This window comes from Quercus lobata, chromosome 4 (assembly GCF_001633185.2).
Source record: "Quercus lobata isolate SW786 chromosome 4, ValleyOak3.0 Primary Assembly, whole genome shotgun sequence".
NCBI classification, from domain to species: Eukaryota; Viridiplantae; Streptophyta; class Magnoliopsida; order Fagales; family Fagaceae; genus Quercus; species Quercus lobata.
Window position 1 is genome coordinate 12,592,096 of NC_044907.1, and position 18,353 is coordinate 12,610,448.

General features: G+C 31.0%; 1 protein-coding gene and 2 long non-coding RNA genes across 9 annotated transcripts; all 3 read left to right on the forward strand.

The window, feature by feature from the left end:
- The first annotated feature begins 397 nt into the window (after positions 1-397).
- Positions 398-5,844, forward strand: LOC115987204. 5 transcript variants are annotated; one of them, XR_004091007.1, is made up of 8 exons: positions 398-806; positions 1,502-1,663; positions 1,776-1,817; positions 2,717-2,793; positions 3,084-3,130; positions 3,403-3,502; positions 3,616-3,677; positions 5,726-5,844. It is a non-coding gene; the product is annotated as an uncharacterized LOC115987204 (long non-coding RNA). The 5 variants fall into 5 exon arrangements; XR_004091008.1 differs by lacking the exon at positions 1,776-1,817; XR_004091004.1 differs by lacking the exon at positions 3,084-3,130 and having other exon boundaries at positions 399-806.
- Positions 5,845-7,916: 2,072 nt separating this feature from the next.
- LOC115987203 (putative F-box protein At5g55150) lies at positions 7,917-10,102 on the forward strand. The gene is made up of 2 exons (XM_031110707.1): positions 7,917-8,017; positions 8,575-10,102. Exon 2 carries the CDS (start codon positions 8,610-8,612, stop codon positions 9,885-9,887), a length of 1,278 nt encoding a protein of 425 aa, XP_030966567.1. The 5' UTR covers positions 7,917-8,017; positions 8,575-8,609; the 3' UTR covers positions 9,888-10,102.
- A 112-nt stretch (positions 10,103-10,214) lies between these two features.
- LOC115987845 lies at positions 10,215-13,881 on the forward strand. 3 transcript variants are annotated; one of them, XR_004091233.1, is made up of 4 exons: positions 10,215-10,598; positions 11,744-11,863; positions 12,445-12,536; positions 13,576-13,881. It is a non-coding gene; the product is annotated as an uncharacterized LOC115987845 (long non-coding RNA). The 3 variants fall into 3 exon arrangements; XR_004091231.1 differs by having other exon boundaries at positions 12,445-12,532; positions 13,576-13,880; XR_004091232.1 differs by lacking the exon at positions 13,576-13,881 and having other exon boundaries at positions 12,445-12,611.
- The last annotated feature ends 4,472 nt before the right edge of the window (positions 13,882-18,353 follow it).

Here is an 18,353-nt window from a genome sequence, read left to right on the forward strand (position 1 = left end):
CTCTTTCAAATTTTTTTTTTTTGATAAGTGAGGTGCTCTCTTTCATTTAATGTAACTGTTTCATGAAATTATTTTTTTCCTACAATAAGAATATCGTATCTTTTTTCAAAAAATAAAAATACAAAGTAATTCAAGCCTATTAGAGTTGAATTTTGATTAATTTAATATATATATATATACACACATACATACACACGCGCACGCGCGCGCGCACACATATATCTATTAACTATATAAAAAGAGGCTATGCCTCTACAGTGATTCGATACTGTGCAATCAACGTTTTTCACTGTTCTTCTACAGTAAATTTTGGTGAGTCTCTTTATTTTGTCCGTTTGTGGAAGACTAAACGATGCGTTTGACGTGTTGAACTCTCTTTTCTTCTGGAACTCTCTGTAGTCCATTTATGTTCTCTCTCTGGAACCCTCTGTCTCTTCTCTCTCTCTTATCTTCTTCTCCTTTCTAATAAACGTATTTTTTTCTTTTTTTCTTTACCTCCCAAACCACCGATCTGTACTGTGATTCAACTCCTTCATAACCCAGCCTTAGCACCGATCTCTCTCTACGAATCCAGATCAACAAAAAAATTTGAAACCCAAGAACATTTGCAGCCAATCTGCATTAGAGAAGAGCCAGAAAAAAAAAATTGGAGCTCAAGTCCGTATATGTTCTTTCTCTCTGGAACCCTCTGTATCTCATCTCTCTCTCTTTTCTCTCTATCATTTCAAGACAACAGGACCAAATCGGCCCAGCAAGAAAGAAAAAAAAAAAAAAAACATGGGAGGAAACACCGAGTAATTTTTACAGTGAGTGTCTCTTTTTTATTTTATTTCCTCCGTTTCTTCAAATATTTTTTTCTTTTTTTTTGGGGTTCTTAAGATCTGTGTTTGCATTTATTTCCTTGTGGGTTTCAATCTTTGATTTTTTGCTAATACGGGTCTTTTAGGTTTTGATAAAGAAGGAGATTTGGTTCTCCGTTTCTTCAATTTTTTTTTTTTTTTTTTGGGTTCTCAAGATCTGTGTTTGTATTTATTTCCTTGTGGGGTTCAATCTTTGATTGTTTGCTAATACGGGTCTTTTAGGTTTTGATAAAGAAAGGAGATTTGGTTCCATTTTGAAACTGTGTTCTATTTACTTTTTTTGGTTTCTGGTACTATAAAATCATGGTTGCTGTGAAAATTGGGTTTTTTTACTTAGATGGGTCAGAATATTTAGTGCCATATTTAGATTATATGAATGAAAGTTTGGATATTTTTAGTCTGATTGGTTGAATTTGTGTTTTGCTTGCTATCTGTTGGTGTTCTTCTTTGCAAATATCTCTGACGTGAGATTGAAAGTTTGGATTTTTACTCAAATTAGATAATTTTTGTGTGTAAATATTTGCTATTAGGTGTTCTTTTGTCATATCATGTATGTAATTATGTATGTATGTATATGAATGAAAGTTTGGGTTTTTTTTTTTTTTCTTTTTACTAACATCCTATGAATTTTGTGTATGCAGGTGTTCTTTCTGTTGAGTAGGATTAGAATGCCTTTTGGGTTGTTGGAGGTAAGGAGATTAGAGGCTCTATCTTTGATTTGAAGGGGCCCTGTGGTTTACCCCGAGCCTTAGTGAGTCGGGGTATTGGCTAAAAATCCACTGAGGTCCTTGAGATGGCACGAGGTAAAAAAAAAAAATTTGTGACCTATCCTCTATATTTTCATGGTTCTGTTGAATATTATAAACTTTTGAGGATTTTAGATTTATAGGCTTTTGTTTTTGTTCACACTGACAGTCATCAAGTAGAGGTTTGTGATTCCAAGGCTGCAGAGCAAGAGTGAGTTGTATTTTTCATGTTTGCTTTGATTTCAGGTTTAAATGCTTAAAACTTTTAATATATGAAGAAGGGGCTTGGTTTTTTTGTGTATAACCAATGGATGAATTATTGTCACTTTGGTTTATTTGAGAAAGTATTTTGTGAAAAAAATTTATGAAAGAGGTTTTTTTGGTTAGAAATATTTTTAGTGTTTAATGATTTGGATGGATGTGATATTGTAATTTTTAGTTTGTTTTGGAATATGGATTGTCATAAGGTGTTCCTCTTCCCAACTTTTATATATATACATATTAAATATATGTTATGTGGTAATTGATTAAGAACAAGGTATTGAGCAATTTCTTCAATTTTTTAAAATATAAATAAAACCTTAGGAGCAGCGTGTGTTGTCTTTGATTTTTAATTTATTTTAATGTCTAAGTGAGTGTAATAGATCTGAATAGTTATTTGAGGTTATGTTTGCAGTTTGCACAAATGCGGTGGTGAATTTGTTTTGTAATAGAACAGTTATGTATAGGGATTTTGTTGTGAGAGGTGTGTGTTAGATACTTAATATTTTTGTGATAATTTGTGGTTTTAAATGAGTACTTGGATTGAAAAGGCTTATCATTGAGATAATTTGATAATGTTACAAGCATTTTAACCTAATAGTTGTCAATTATATCATAGAAAATTTAATCTGTAATAATTATGCTACAGAAAAAACAGCTTTTTTCATATATATATATATATATATATATATTTGACTTTATTAGATCCTTCAAATATTGTTGTTTTTATTCTTCTTTTAAAAAAAAAAAAAAAAAATTGTGTGTACTTGATTAGTCAATAATAATATGCCTTTGTCATGATTTAATAAATTGTGAGAGTAATATGATTTTTTTTCTTTTCTTTTCAAGGATTGTTCTTGAGAAGTTCGATGTTTTAAGGGATTGAAGACCAACATTACCAAAGAGCTCAATGCCAGGCACAAAAGGTTTCTAATTTTTCTTTGATTTTTTTTCCCTTGTATTTAAAACTCAACAGACCCCCAAATTCAATGAAACTTAAATTTGCCACACTTTTTTTGCTAAAGCGGTTGATAATACCCTTATTTTGATTGATCAAAAACCTCTACCCTTAATTGTGGCCAAGCAATATGATAATTGTTTGATTGTTTATCTTTATAGCTTTGTTTGTAGTTGTATATTCTTGTTGTTTATACTTTTTACTCCCCATTGACTCAATTTTCTTTTTAACATATATTTTTGTTATATGAGTTAGCAGTTTTCTATGGCTCCCACTAAAGGATATGTCACTTTTGTTAGATAAAGGTAAAATAGCACTGCCATTACAATTTTAGGTTCCTTTAACAGATTATACTTTTCCAATGCAAATGAATTATTTTGCTTACTTGTTCAATAAATGATATGTGTTATTTCTTATTTTATCAATTTTTGAATGGGTATCAAGTGTTTGCTTGACTTTTGAATTAATCAAACATGCTGTTACTCTTTACTTTTGAATTAATCAAACGTGTTGAATTATGCCATGTAATTGATATTTGACATTTACATGTTATTGCCTTTTAACTTTTGCCATTCAGCTAGCGATTATGGACTGTGGCTATGATTTGTTGAGCTTCTTTGAGTTGTGAAACTGAAGCTCTCTCTCTTTCCAAAGAGTACTGATCACACATGCAGCAGGTAAATCTCTTTGTAACCTTTTTTTTCCCCACTTTGATTCATTCATTCCTTCTATTTGATTGTGTTTTCTTGATAAAATTTTTCCAATTTCCTGTTCTGTTTTTTCTTAATAGAACAACATCCTGATGAGGTCAGATTTTCAAGGTTCGAGGACATGAAAGCAAATGTCCATAAGGTTCTTTTCCTCTCTTTCTTCTTTCAATTTTATGATTTGAGAAGGTAATATTGAATTGCATGTGATTGAGTTAGTAAATAGGATTTAGGATGGGCGAATTTTTTGCATTCAAAGTTTCATTTTTTTATAGGAGTGCTTATGCATATACATGTTTGTGAAAATGCCAAAAAGGGCTATTTTATATTTTTTGTTCTCTGTGCATAATTTTTCCTTTCCATACCTTAGTTATGTAAGAGGTCATGGTAATGTTTTTGATGTGTTTGGATTTGGTTAGCTTCTTGTCATGGCAATAGCTATGCTTTTCCATGCTTGGCCGAGCTTTGCATTTTGAGGATAATGTCTTAATTCTTCAAGAAAAGAAAGAAAAAAAGATGAAGAAGATAAATTGTTGATATTGATCTATATGCGTGTTTGTCATGTTTGTGAAGCTTAGGCCGTGTCATTGAGTTCATGATAGCTTGCCCACAATGTGTTGGTGGGTTGTTTGTCCAACAATTCTTTGAGTACTTTAGCCTTCTTGCTTAAGCTCCCTTTGTTAGATCTTGTCTTCATCCATGATGAACAACATCTTCGCCACTAAAAGTCATAAAATTTTTGAACATATTGAATTGCCAAGTCTAATCATTTTTTTTTTCCATAAATGATAGATACGTAAATTTTATCAATTTGAAAATAGAATTATTACACTTTACAACACACTGCATTTACAATAAAGAGCAAACTAACTCTATGCCGCCTTACTAGACCAAAAACATAATGCTTATCAAGTATCAACCAAAAGAAACTTTCGGAGTTTCTATGACAAACCTGACAGAACAAAAGGGCCCAAGAATTATTAGTAAAAAAAAAAAAGAAATGCAATGAAATGTAGTGGAAAAGAGCAACAACCCCTTATTTTCCTTAAGCTTGCAAGATTTCTCGTGGTCAAAACATCAAGAGTTGTCCATGAGCGAAATTGAGAGTTACTCATGCACAATGGTTAGAACAAGACACAACTAATTTACACTTAGGCAAATAATACAACTTGTAGGGTTGTCGTGCCTCCCAGTTGTTATGAAGAATCGTTAGTTCAAGTTTGTTTTCTTGCTAATCTTCTAGAAAGACTTGTTATGTGAATTGGCATTTGGTGGAGTGTTAAATGACAAAGGTGAGTGTTTTCTCACTATCTCATGTAATCAGTATTCATGGTCACTACTAATACAGAATGTTCCCTTTTTATATTTTCTATATCACCTTATTGATATTTTGATGTAATTTTAAGGAAAATTCAAAGCTGGTATTAGTTTTGAGAATATGGACTAATGCATACAACAGATACTCTAAGCCATTAGTAGACATCATAAAAGCAACTGTAGTGATTTCAAAATTTTATTCTTTGTATTTGCTAGCTTATTAAAATGTCCATACTCCTCTTCTCTTCTCTTCTCAAAGGAATTGAGAAAAAGGTAAGGAAAAAGGATTAGGGATATGAATTTTGAAGTTCTTGGATATCTAATCTTTCTCAAATATAAAGAAATTATTCTAATTTGGTCTTTTGTATATATGGAAGCAATTTTGGACTTTGGTTGCTTCAATGATGGTATATATAAAATCTCTCAGTTTTGATTTTCAAAAATGCAAATATGCACAACTTCAAACTTTTTCCTCTAAATCTTCATGCAGGCTGCACTCCAAGTTATGGATTCTACTTCTTTTGCTTGATTGGATTTAATTTTATATGTTTTTTCAATTTTTAAGTATATCATATCTTTGCAAGTGTTATTTCAGGTTCACCATGTGATTATGTCAGTTAATTTAGCTTCATTTTGTTATTTCAACATATCTAAACTGGGTGTTCGCTTTTTGTTTCAATTTTTATTTTTGTTTAGAATTTTATCTGGTGGTCATGCTTGGAAAGTTGGAATGGTGATATAGGGTGTTTTATTTGCTACCTAACATTGATTTTTTTTCTTGCTTAAAAGGGTCTTCGCTAAAACTAAGCTAGCTAAAATGTGAGATGATATAGAAAGTAGTATGAATAACAAAAATTTCATTATGGATGGCTGCAGGCATTTGATGAAGAGCTTCTATTATAGCATATGACAACATTAATTGCGAAAAATTGAATATTGTTACAATGTTGTAGCAAAACTCAGTTGTTTATTGTTGAAGGATGATATTTGTAACTTGTAAGTATTCTTAGAAGTTTTTATTGAATGGATATTGCTTTTAACAAATATGTTCTAAAAGACTATCATAGTATAATAGATATTCTTATTTGAATATATAATCTAAATTTGTGTAATTAAAATTCTTATATGAATGAGATTAGCATTATATAACATACATTTTTTTTCGTACATAGTTTCATATATCTTTAAATAAACACTTTATATTGATTTTCTTACTCAAGTCAAGGGGCAGGGCAGCACGTGCCTTGCACGTGCCACCCAACCTAGTATATATATATATATATATATATATATATATATATATAAATGCATGCATACATATACATATATATACACACACTCATAAATGTGATTTGTTAAATTAATAAATTATAAATAATAATTTTTTTTAACTCTGTATTGTAAAATTTAAAATAAACAAGCATTTTTGGGTTGAACTTAATATAAATAAATAGTTCAAAAATAAGTTGACCAAGAAACTCTGAATTATTAGAAAAAAAGAAAAAAAAAAAAAGATGAGGATATACTGAAAAGCACAGACCCAAGTGGAAGTTGGGCCGCGTTTTAACTTTTATACATAAGTTGGGCCTAGTTTAGTTAAAAGTTTTTTTTTTTTTTTTGAAGACGGGTTTAGTTAAAGTTGAAAACCTAATAATAATTGGAATCTCCTTTTCCAAACGAATCTAGACTAGTATCAGTATATATACATATGCGAAGTAGGCTTCTGTTTCGGAAGCCAAAGCCAGATCAACAAAGTCTCTCTCTCTCTCTCGTTCAGCTCTGTTCAAAAAAAGGTTCTTTGTTAATAGATGTTCTATTCATCCTACAAACATGTCTTGTCTTTTTGATCTTACAACAATAGTCTGTGCCTTTTTTGTTTATGAAAAACAAAATCTTTTGTCTATTTTTATACATTATATATGTAATCTGATCAAACTCTATATTTTGATGTGCTCTCTGTTATTTTGTTATATTTCTTAGTTAAGCCTTAATTCTTAAGTGCCATATCTTAATTATTATTAGATTATGACCGTGTATAGGTGTATTAAGAAATTCCCTTTACAACTTTCATTCTTGTCTTATTTATCATTTAACTAATTACATACATCATCCTACAATTTTTTTTTCTCTAATACACGATATACACCTCATAAATTAGCACTCCACAGAATCCATACATCTTTCTCTCTCTCTCTCACTTAGGAAGTTAGATCTATTGTTTTATTTGTTTATCTCTACAATGCCATCATTGATTCCTCTCTTCCTCACTGAAGATCTGTAGATACCACTCCAAGATGCTAATTTCAACACCAAGCATGAACATTCAGCCATTTTCTCTCTCTCAAGCATAGCCAATCTTAAGAAAAAAAGACTTTATTGCAAAAATCTATCCTCACCATTAGCAGATTTGAGAAAAAAGAAGATTTTTACCACAAAAAAAGCTCCAATGCAGATCTATTTCAACAATTTTGCAAAACTGGTTCAACCATATCGGTTTCCGGTTGAACCAGGCAGTTTTCTACTATTTTCGGTTTTTAGTTCTCTTTCGATTATTTGTCATAAACGAACCGGATTAATGATCAGTTTCTTGTTGAACCGACAGGTATGGCTGGTTTGGTTCGATTTTTAAAACCATAATATATTTATATTTTTTTTTTCAAGAAGGATATATATATATATATATACACATATACACACAGTTGATTTGTTAAATTAATAAATTATAAATAATAAATTTCTTTTAACTCTTTATTGTATTTAAAATAAACAAGCATTTCTGGGTTGAACTTAATATAAATAAATAATTCAAAAATAATTTGACCAAGAAACTCTGAATTATTCAAAAAAAAAAAAAAAAAAAAGGACGAGGATATACTGAAAAGCCCAGACCCAAGTGGAAGCTGGGCCACGTTTTAACTTTTATATATAAGCTGGGCCGGGTTTAGTTAAAAGTTGTAAACCTAATAATAATCAGAATCGGAGTCGGAATCTTGTAATCTTCCTAACAAATCTAGACTTTTTATAAATTAGCTGTGTCGGTATGTATACATAAGAGATGTTTCAAAAGCCAAAGCCAGATCAACAAAGTCTCGCTCTCACTCCCTCTCCGTCTCTCTCGTTTAGCTCTGTTCAAAAAAAGGTTCTTTGTTACCACACATACACACAGAGGTAAACATATGTATATATATTCTTTTTCTCAGAAACTAAGGAATAGGGTTGATAGATGTTAATACTATGTTAATAGACGTTCTATTCATCCTACAAACTTGTCTTGTCTTTTTGATTTTACAACAATAGTCCGTGCCTTTTTATTATATGAAAAATTACATTTTTTTATTTTTCTTTTTCTGCCCTTTTGTTTATGAAAAACCAAATCTTTTGTCTATTTTTATACATTATATATATATATATATATATATATATATATATATATATACATGTATATGTAATCTGATCAAGCTCTATATTTTGATGTGCTCTCTGTTATTTTGTTATATTTCTTAATTAAGCCTTAATTCTTAAGTGCCATATCTTAATTATTATTTGATTATGACTGTGTATAGGTGTATTAAGAAATTCCCTTTACAACTTGCATTCTTGTCTGATTTATCATTTAGCTAATTACATTTTTTTCCCCTTTTGGATATCAGAATCAGACTATGTAAATATGACGACAAATGACAAATTTTCTAATTTCTTTTGGTTTGTTCATTATTGTTTTTCAGCCTATATTACAGCATAGCATAAACAACCTAGTAAGATGTCTAACTGGGCTGATCTTCCACATTTTATCGTCTGTGAAATAATTTGTCGACTATCTTTCTTTGATGATATCTTCATTGCTGGTGCTGTCTGCAAGTCATGGAAATCAGTCGTTAATTCATTTGAAAAACCACCTCCATTACCTCCTAAAGGTCCTTGGATTATGCTCTCTGAAGAAAGAGAACAAGGCAATAAAGAAAGTAAGACACGTAGTCTGTTCAACTTATTAGATACGAAGACTTACGATTTCAAGTTGCCCGAGCTTGTTGGAAGAAAATGCTTAGGAACATCTTTTGGATGGTTGCTCACTATCAGCGCTGATTTACAGATTAATCTCTTCCATCCATTGTCTAAACATCTAATATGTCTTCCACCTCAACCTACCTTTTGCCGTCAATACACACCTGAAGTTGAGCCTGAACATCTTCGTAATATGTTTGTTCCTAAATGTGTTTTATCAAGGAGTCCGTGGAACTCAATAACTAATGAATGTGATCATGATTGCATAATCATGGCAATATATGGTGAAATTAGAACATTGGCCTTCACTAGACCAGGATATAAAGCTTGGATTGATATAGAAAGTCCTTCTCGAGCTTATGATGACATTACATTCTACAAGGGAAACTTTTATGCTGTAGACGGTCATGGTGAAGTTTTTGCTTGTCGAATTGATGATAGCCAAAAGGTAGTAGCTAAAGCAGTTGCGCCACGTCCAGAGGGAACCAGGGATCTTATCAAAAAGTATATTGTTGAATCAGCTGGGGATCTTTTGTTGGTTTTACGCGTACGAGGAGGTCATTATTATTCTATAGAAGACTACCCTAACTATGAAGAAGATGAATTCAATAATGTAGACTTAGAAGATGATATTGAGGATGAGGACGCTCCTGAAAATGAATCCGAAGAAGTAGAAGAAGAAGAAGAAGAAAATATCAATGATAATTCCTATGTGACCATTGGGTTCACAGTTCTAAAATTAAAAAGGTTTACACAAGCAGGAAGCAAATATAAATACAAATATGAGAAGGTTGACAACTTGGGTGATAGAGCATTGTTTGTGGGTGACAACTCATCGGTGTCTTTGCCTGCATCAAGCCTCAATGGATGCAAAGCTAATTGTATCTATTTTACAGATGACAATATCGAACTTTATGAGGAGACCTTAAATGGCGGAGGGTACGACATGGGTGTATTTAACATGAAAGATGGAACACTTGATAAGCATTACCCAGAATCCTTCTCCTACTATTCTACCCCACTTTGGTTTATTTAACGCAAAGCATTTGTTGGTTTAAAAAAAAAAAAAAAAAAAATTTCTTGTGAAAGTAGGTAAAATTATTGGTCTTTAGATGTACTAGTATTTTTTTAACTCAGAAGTTGTAAAATTACATATATGCAATCCATTTATAGAATAATAAATTTTCCATTTTAATTGCTATTATCTATAGGTTCTCCTCAATTATTTGTTTTTGTCATTATACTTTTTTCCATTTTAAATGCTATTATATTAATGGAGAATGCTATATATATATATATATATATATATATATATATATATATATATCAGATAATGGATTCCTTTTAGCTATTATTTCAATTTGTGAATTATCAAATAAATTACATTGTTGAATAACACAATTATGACTATCTGGTGTTTGCTTTAATTTTATTATCTATATAATTTTTATTTCTAAAAATATTTTCTTTTGGGGTTCAAAACTCTTAAATATAGTTATTACTTATTATCCAACTCTGAATATTTGATTATGATTTTCCAAATTAAACCCCCTTTCTTTCAATTTGAATTGAAACTCCTGAGTCCAAAACCCTTGCTCCCCCAAACCTTCTATTCCATACACGCACAGACTTTGAATCTGAGTCTTAGCAATGGAGGAGGAAGAGGTGACGTGCGTTTTAACGGTGCTAAATGGAAAACTCTGTGCCTCAAGAGCTTGAACAAAAGATCAAGAAGCTTCTCAACAATGTAAGTTTTTCTTTTCCAATTGTGGCAGTCTGATTGGTTGCTGAGAAGGTGTGTGTAAAGAGAACTGAATTGTTAAAAAATGCTAACTTTTTTCTTATTCATGTCAAGTTTGAATATTTTTGCACTGAAAGTGCTTTGTTTGGCTGTTGAGAAGCGTGTTTGAGAGTGTAGGAAAGCTAAATGAGGAACTAACAAAATTCTAGAGACCCTAAATGAATCGTCCATGCTTCTTAAGTCTAGACTCTAGAGACCTTTGGTGTGGTCATATTTATGCTATTTTATTTGCAGCAGTTTGGCAAGGATTGAGATTTGGTGCTATTGCACCGTGCAATAGCAAATCAAAGTTTGAGATTGAAAGTTTCAAAATCACTTTTTCTCTCAGCCCATGAATAAAGAATCTTTTAACCTTCAATATTTTATCTCAACCATTTTACCTTTCAACTTTTATTTATTATTATTATTATTATTTTTACTTCTCTCTCACAACTAAAGGTAATTGCACGGTGCAATAGCAACACCTGATCCTAATCTGTTTTGCAATATTTGTTTTTAATGAAAAATGTAATTTTTTGATAATTCGATAGTTGGGGTTGGGGATTTGATCCTTGAATTTCTCCATTGGAAATACCAAGAGGGGCCGACTAGTTGAGCTCCGAGTCTCTTGGAAATTTACTAAAGAGAAGAAAAAGGTGAACCCTAGAAAAAGGCGAACCATAGTATGATAGTAATTAGGAGAAGAATGCTTTTGAAAGATTGCTTGTCTTGAGATCGAATCCACAAAGTCTTTTCAAATTGAGCTCTTACTAATAATTTATGAATTTTCAAATATGACATGACCAAATACATAGGGTTTTGCTTATTCATTTTTATATTATATCCCTTCTTGCTTGATGTACTTCAATTCTCTTTTTTATAGATGATTACACCAGACTAATCTTAACTGATTGATGTGATCTAAGGTTCTCTCTCATTTGAATTCAAATAATAAGATTTTTTCCCTGTTTGTTGTCCTGATCTTGCTTTTGGCTTTCTAAGTGAGCTAATAAATTTAATTTTTATGATCAGCCATTTACATAGATTTACTCATTATATGCATCATCTTTGTTGGCAATGAGTTTAGTTTAAAACTGTATTTGTCACTGCAGGTCACACATGCTGTAATTTCAGTTACCTTTAGTCCTGATGGTTGACATTTGGCAAGTGGTTCAGATAATTAGAGTTGGAGACCTTAATGAACTCCCAGACACCACTTTTCACATGTACAGGTTTGATATCTAGGACTTGTGTCACATTCTTAGACTGTCAAAGATAGTACTGATGTGTAAACACAGAAAAACATGGATAAAAGAGAGAAAATGGAATAAAATGAAAATTTTAACCTATATGATGTGCAGAACCTTTGAGCCTATTGTGCAAATGAATAAGTGTGTTTGCAAGTAGCTTTTAGCTAATTGCTTTTTTGTGGAAAGTTGGTTAAAGTATAGTTGAACTTAAAAGGCTATATATAAGCAGAGCTAAAAAGCTAAGCAAAGGCTATATATAGCCTTTTTTTTTTTTTGGGGGTGTGTTTGTAGATAAATAACAAAACTTTATTTGCAGAGTGTATCTTATAAATCCCAAAATTATAACATTGCCATCTTATTGGATTTTTGTGTTCACCGTGGCATGTTGCGTACTAATTGACAATAAAATGCTTTGATCTTCTTATTTATTGATTTATTTTAAATTTATCTTAGAGCTGGGATATCATTTAATTGACTTTCTAATTGGGTGGTCACTCTTCATTGCTCTTTTCCACCTATTTTAATACTCAAGAATTGGGTTTGGTGTATTGCATGGTCACCAGATGGTAAGAAGCTTGTTAATGGGAACAATGCTGAAGAACTTCAATGTTGGGATCTTCAGATGGGGAGGCCACCGGGCAATCCACTTCTGTATGTAAAGTCTTTACTTTGAGAAAATGTTGCTTCGTTGTTTAAATTTTGGTTGTTTGCAGAATTTAGTCACTGATTTTTTTTTTTTAAAAAACTGTGTTTTCAAAAGGTGGACATACCATCACATTCTTCAAACATTGATAATTGGAATCTGCTATGTGTTAGGGTCACAAGAAACGGATTAATGGTAGCTTGGGAACCAGTCCACCTGGATGCTTCATATTGTCAATTTGTTAGCCCTAGTAAATTGAACCTATGACCAATTTCCACAATACTGAAAAAAAACACTGAATGATTTTATCAATCAACCCTCTCTCTTTCCATACATTAAGCAGGGCTCCTAGAGTTCTAGTTTGACTAGTAAACTAAAAACCTAATAAATATGAATTTGGACCTAAAGAAAATAAAAAATAAAAAATAAAGCAAACCTAAGATACTTGGGATCTCCTAAAAAATTCTAGTCTGCATTAAACTACCAAAATACCCCTAATACATAGTATTTGCCAAAATTACGGTTTGGCCTGTAACTACAAAATTGACCACAATTAACAAAATGAAAACTCAAATAAATAAATGTTTAAAGTTCTATTGTTAGATCTTGAAAACCTAATGAATTTTTACTTCAATTGGACTTCAGACATGGAACCCATAAAATAATAAATAATCCTTGAATGAGCGAAGTTTCAAAATAATAATCAATCTTCCATAGCTTCATTATTCTCCCTTCCCTTGATTGGAAAAAACTCAACCTCAAGTATTAATGTGTTGCAGTAGAAGAATCTTTGAACCTGAAATTTGCACCAATTCTTCAATCAAAGTAGGAAGCATTAAGGATAACAAAATTTTCTTTTGCCACATATCATAAAATACATCTGGAATGATGAAATCAATGATTGGAGGAATTGTCAATGTGAAATACTTATTGATTTGATCTATAGTAGTAACATCAAAATCTTCTTCTTCTTGACTTATCCATGATTAGCATCTTGCTTCTTTGTGGCCTTTATTGTCCTTGTAATGTATTCCTTTGATTGTTCTTGAAGTTGTACTTGTGGTAATCACACGGCCTGGGTTTCTCTTTAAGGCAACACGTTGAGGTATTGAACCAATATGCAATTGAGGCTTCTGTGGCAACAAATTTTCCGGGCCACATCCATCAAATTATGAAGAGGAAATGGGTGCAATTTTTGCCAACCTGGATGGGGATAAATTAAGAGTATCTAAGTTCTTGGTAAGTTGCTATTCTATTAGTATTTTTTTTAAAGTGCCCAACTGCTATGGTCATTCATCTGTTGTTTTTTGCGGTTTTTTATTTTTATTTTTTAATTTTTTTTATTCAGTAGTCCTAATAGGGGAGTCATGATCTTAAACCCAATTGTTGATGTCTATCTTTTTCCTTTAATTTCTAATTTTTCACCAACTTTCTGTGTATTTATGACATTTATTTTAGGTTCATGGGCATTGGGTTAACTCTTGCACGCTGGGGCTTTTGAATTTGATCATACATGCAAGCAATTTCATCTCCAGAAGAAATGAAGAGGCTAACTGTTTATTGTTTACTTCAATTGTTTCTCTTAACCCTTGCATTTCCATTGCTCTCCTAATATTTCATACTTGAATTTACACTTTGCTTTTGTCATGCACACTCCATGTTAGTCTATTAAATCTTTGACAAACTCTATATGCCAATAAGCTATAAATCTCATATAAAAAAAAAAAAAAAAAATAATAAAAAAAAAAAAAAAAAAACTATAACTCAACGGGCACTTCTTCCTTTATATATATATATATATATATATATATATATATATATATAAAAGTACAATTTGGAATCCCAATGCTATTCCAAAATTCTAGAGAGAGAGAGATAATATTTGGAAATCCCAATGCTGTTCCAAAATTCTAGTGAGAGAGAGAGTTTTGACGTAAAAAGTAGGGTTTTTTTTTTTTTTTTTTTTGGGGGCTAAAATAGATATAAAATTTTAGATAGACTATGTGAATGCTCTAGTGTTACACATACCAATAAATACATGCATAATTATTAGACAATTATTTATTTTACAAAACAAAGAATCAATAAGGAGTTGTGGATGATTGCACAAAAGTTTTAACTCCTTCTCTCACCCAAACTCAACTAACACCAAACTGCGATGCTTTGACCTCTATGCAATCCACTAAATTTTTAAATTTTGGGACATTGAAATTAATATAGGGTATTTTTCTCTTATTTTTTAATATGATAGAATTTGGTGGATATATTAAGAAATTAATTTCAATTTGGTTCCAAGTATATGATGATCGGTCACTATTATATACTATTTTTTTATTTAAAAAAAAACTGGGGAGGTTAGTTTTTTTATTTTTTATTTTTTAGGGAACCAAATTGTGGGGGTTAGTTTTTTATTTTGCATAGAGGAAAGGAGAAAGTCAATACATAGAGATCTGAAAAGTGAAAAGAAAACAGTTCAAACAACAAAATAACACAGTTCAAACACCAAAATAGCACAATAAATAAAAATATTAAAAGGAAAAAGAAGAAGTTGAAAGCACACTGATTCTATCGTTTACTATAAATTTAGACTTCTTAATTATAGCATGTGTTCTCAATTACAACCAAAACCCAATAATTTTTAATTTTTTAATAGATGGTCCAAATTCTAAGACATTGCAGATTTGTAAATTTGTAGTGGTTAGTGGATTTAGTGATCATAAATAAATTCTCTTAAAAAATGTACAAAGTATCTCTTCAAATTAGTTGGAAGAAAAATTCTTTAAACTGTTCATATATCTTTATACTGAATATGAATTTTGAAAATCTAACTGTTGAATATGTTCTTGTTATATTTTACGTGCTTATAAAATTTCAAGAAGAGCAAAGATCAATTTCTATATAATCAAATAAATGTTAAACTTTCAAGTTTTTGTAATTTAAAATTATGTATGAAAAATAAGTTTATTGATCAAATAGTTAATAATATCCAATTGGAGAGAAACTTTGTTTTAAAAAAATGAACAAAAGAAAAGCCATAAACAAAATCATAAGACATGGATAAGGTTTTTACCCCTTTTTTTTCCTCCAAAATTTTCAAGAGTTTGATTTATAAATCTGCCAAAATTCCAAATCCCAGTAGGATAAATTTTTAAAATTTTTAAGGAAGATAAACTGGGTTTTAAATCATATATGAGTATACGCCTGTGATTTATAAGGGTAAATTTATCATAGATGAGTGAGTATACGGCTGAGGTTTACCATTATAATATAATTTATAAGGATAAACCCAATTCATCACATATAAATTAATTTTTTTCAAAACACTTTTTTTTTTTTTTTTTTTGAGGAGAAACCTTGAAAATTTTATTAAATGTAAACCAACTGAGTCAGATTGTAAAATTTACCACTGTACTCATCTATAAATTTATCCTTGTCTTATAAGTTTTGCCCATGAGGGCATTAAAAAAAGTTAGAAACACAAAACGCATTAAATAAAAGGTACATATCTCATAATAAATAAATACATACCCTTTTTAAAAGAATAGTAAGTGGGAAGATAATTCCTATTTCAATTAGGAATAGTAAGTGGAAAGTTCTATTGGGAAGAGTTTTTGTTTGTGGTTTGTGAGCCGATGACAGGTTTTTTGGCTTTAATTTTTAGAAATAGCTGAGAAGTTTGTATTTGTTCAGGACTCTAGTGGAAACTTATGAGGACATTTATCTGATAATTTTTTTTTTTTTGTTAAATTACAATTTTAGTCTATTTTTTAATTTTTAGGAATAAAAGTTATTTATTTAGATTAGGGGTATTTTTGAAAATTTTTAAAGTGATAACTAAAATTTTGAATTATCTTATATAGAGAAGAGATAATTATAATATTATTTTATAGAGGAAATTGCTCTTTACCCGCCTATGGTTTAACCCGTTTTAACAGTGCTTACCCGTGGTTTAAAAGTTGTCACTTAACCCACCTGAGGTGGCCTCCGTTAGACTCCCGTTACCCACCTCTCCCTTTTCACCGTTAAAAATAGGGGTAAATGTGTCTTTTAATTATATTTTATGTCTCTTTCCTCTTTTCTCTCATTCTTCTTCTTCTTCACAATCAAAACGCAGAAATGTAAATGGAATGATGCGTTTAACGTTCTTACCCAATGCTCACTGCAATTACCAAACATACCTTTACAATGACAAGAAAACCAATACACCTACAGTCACAAACAAAGCCACAAATCTGGCCATGTGAACATACACTCATAGATTCGATAAAACTCTAAAACTCTAACCCCTTCTCTTTTGCTAGGTTCTTTAAAAAAAAAAAAAAAAAAAAAAAAAAAAAAAAAAAACCCAGATTTGCAAGTAAAAAAAAAAAAAAAAACTGCAAAAAAAAAAAAAAAAGAAATCTTTCATGCAAAAAAACAAGAAATCTGCAAAAAGCCCCAACAAAGACCAGCAAGGCAACGAATGATAGAGATCTGTTCCTTTCACGCATCCTTCGACTTTCGAAACCATCTCCATGGAAGAAGATCTCAAAAACAAGGTAAAGTCCGACCTCGAATCTTTCCTCAAAGGCAAACTTTGTGAAGATTATACCCTATAAAGGTGGAGCTTTTATTGTATAATTAGAAATCAAGCTGGATTCCCTTAAAAAAGGAAATCAATCTGGATTCTTATCTTTTTTTGGGGCGGGGGTATAGATTTGTGTAAAAATGAATTTCATTCTTAATTGTTGTTGATGGTGGTTTTGTGAGAAGTACTTTATATCTGATTTTGGTTGATGGGGAAATTTACAGCTTGGAGATTTTTGATTCTGTGGAGTTCAATAAGTGGGTCGCGACAACCATGGCTTCAAAAATTGTTTTACAAAACAGGTTGTAAAATTACTTGTGTGTGCGAAGGATGGTGTTCATTTAAAGTGATGTTTTGATGGAGAGTGTGAAGAAGACTGGGCTAAAGTTGATACAAAGGAAAACCCAAGCTTCAATACACCTCCTTGCTTGCAAGTGTTCAGATTTCACTTGGGCAATCTAAGTGAAGAGAGAAAGGGATTATGGGTTTTGGGGATTTTTAGGGATTCTCAGGTAAAGAGAGGGAGAGAGCTCGTTCTTCTTTTTAGGATTCTATTTGGGTTCTAATTTTGGCTTATATAGTAAAAGGGATTTTTTAATGAAAAGGGCAGAGGTGGGTAACGGGGGTTTAACGGAGTCCACCTCAGGTGGGTTAAGTGACAACTTTTAAATCACGGGTGGACATTGTTAAAACAAACCAAACCACAGGTAGGTAAAATGCAATTTCTCCTATTTTATATAAATGGTGAAAGATGTTACTAAAAAGACTTTTTAAAAATATATTATGATCCAGCGACTAATTTGAACATATCCAAGAATATTTAAAATATTATACACCCCATTCCATGGAACACATGTAACATATTACATTAAGTTTAGGGTTAATTGTAGTTAACTTACTTGTGGTTTGGTCGATTTTAACAAAACCTATCTGTGGTTAAAAAAATTTGTCACTTAACTCACTTGAGATGATCTTCATTAGACAACCGTAACCCACCTTTCCCACTGTGAATATATAAATATATATAACAATTAAAAAAAAAAAATCAAGATCTAATGGTGATATTTGGATAAATTGTTAGAGTTTTTATTCTTTGGCTCGAGAACACTGAAAGCAAAATCTAGATCAACCTAGAACCCAAGTAAAAACGAAAACTTTTTGAGACTCGAGGTCAAGGCCAAAAGGCCCAAAAATTCTGTTTAATATTTACCCAAAGTCTAAAGATCAATAACATAAACAAAAACTTTCACAAAATACTAAAA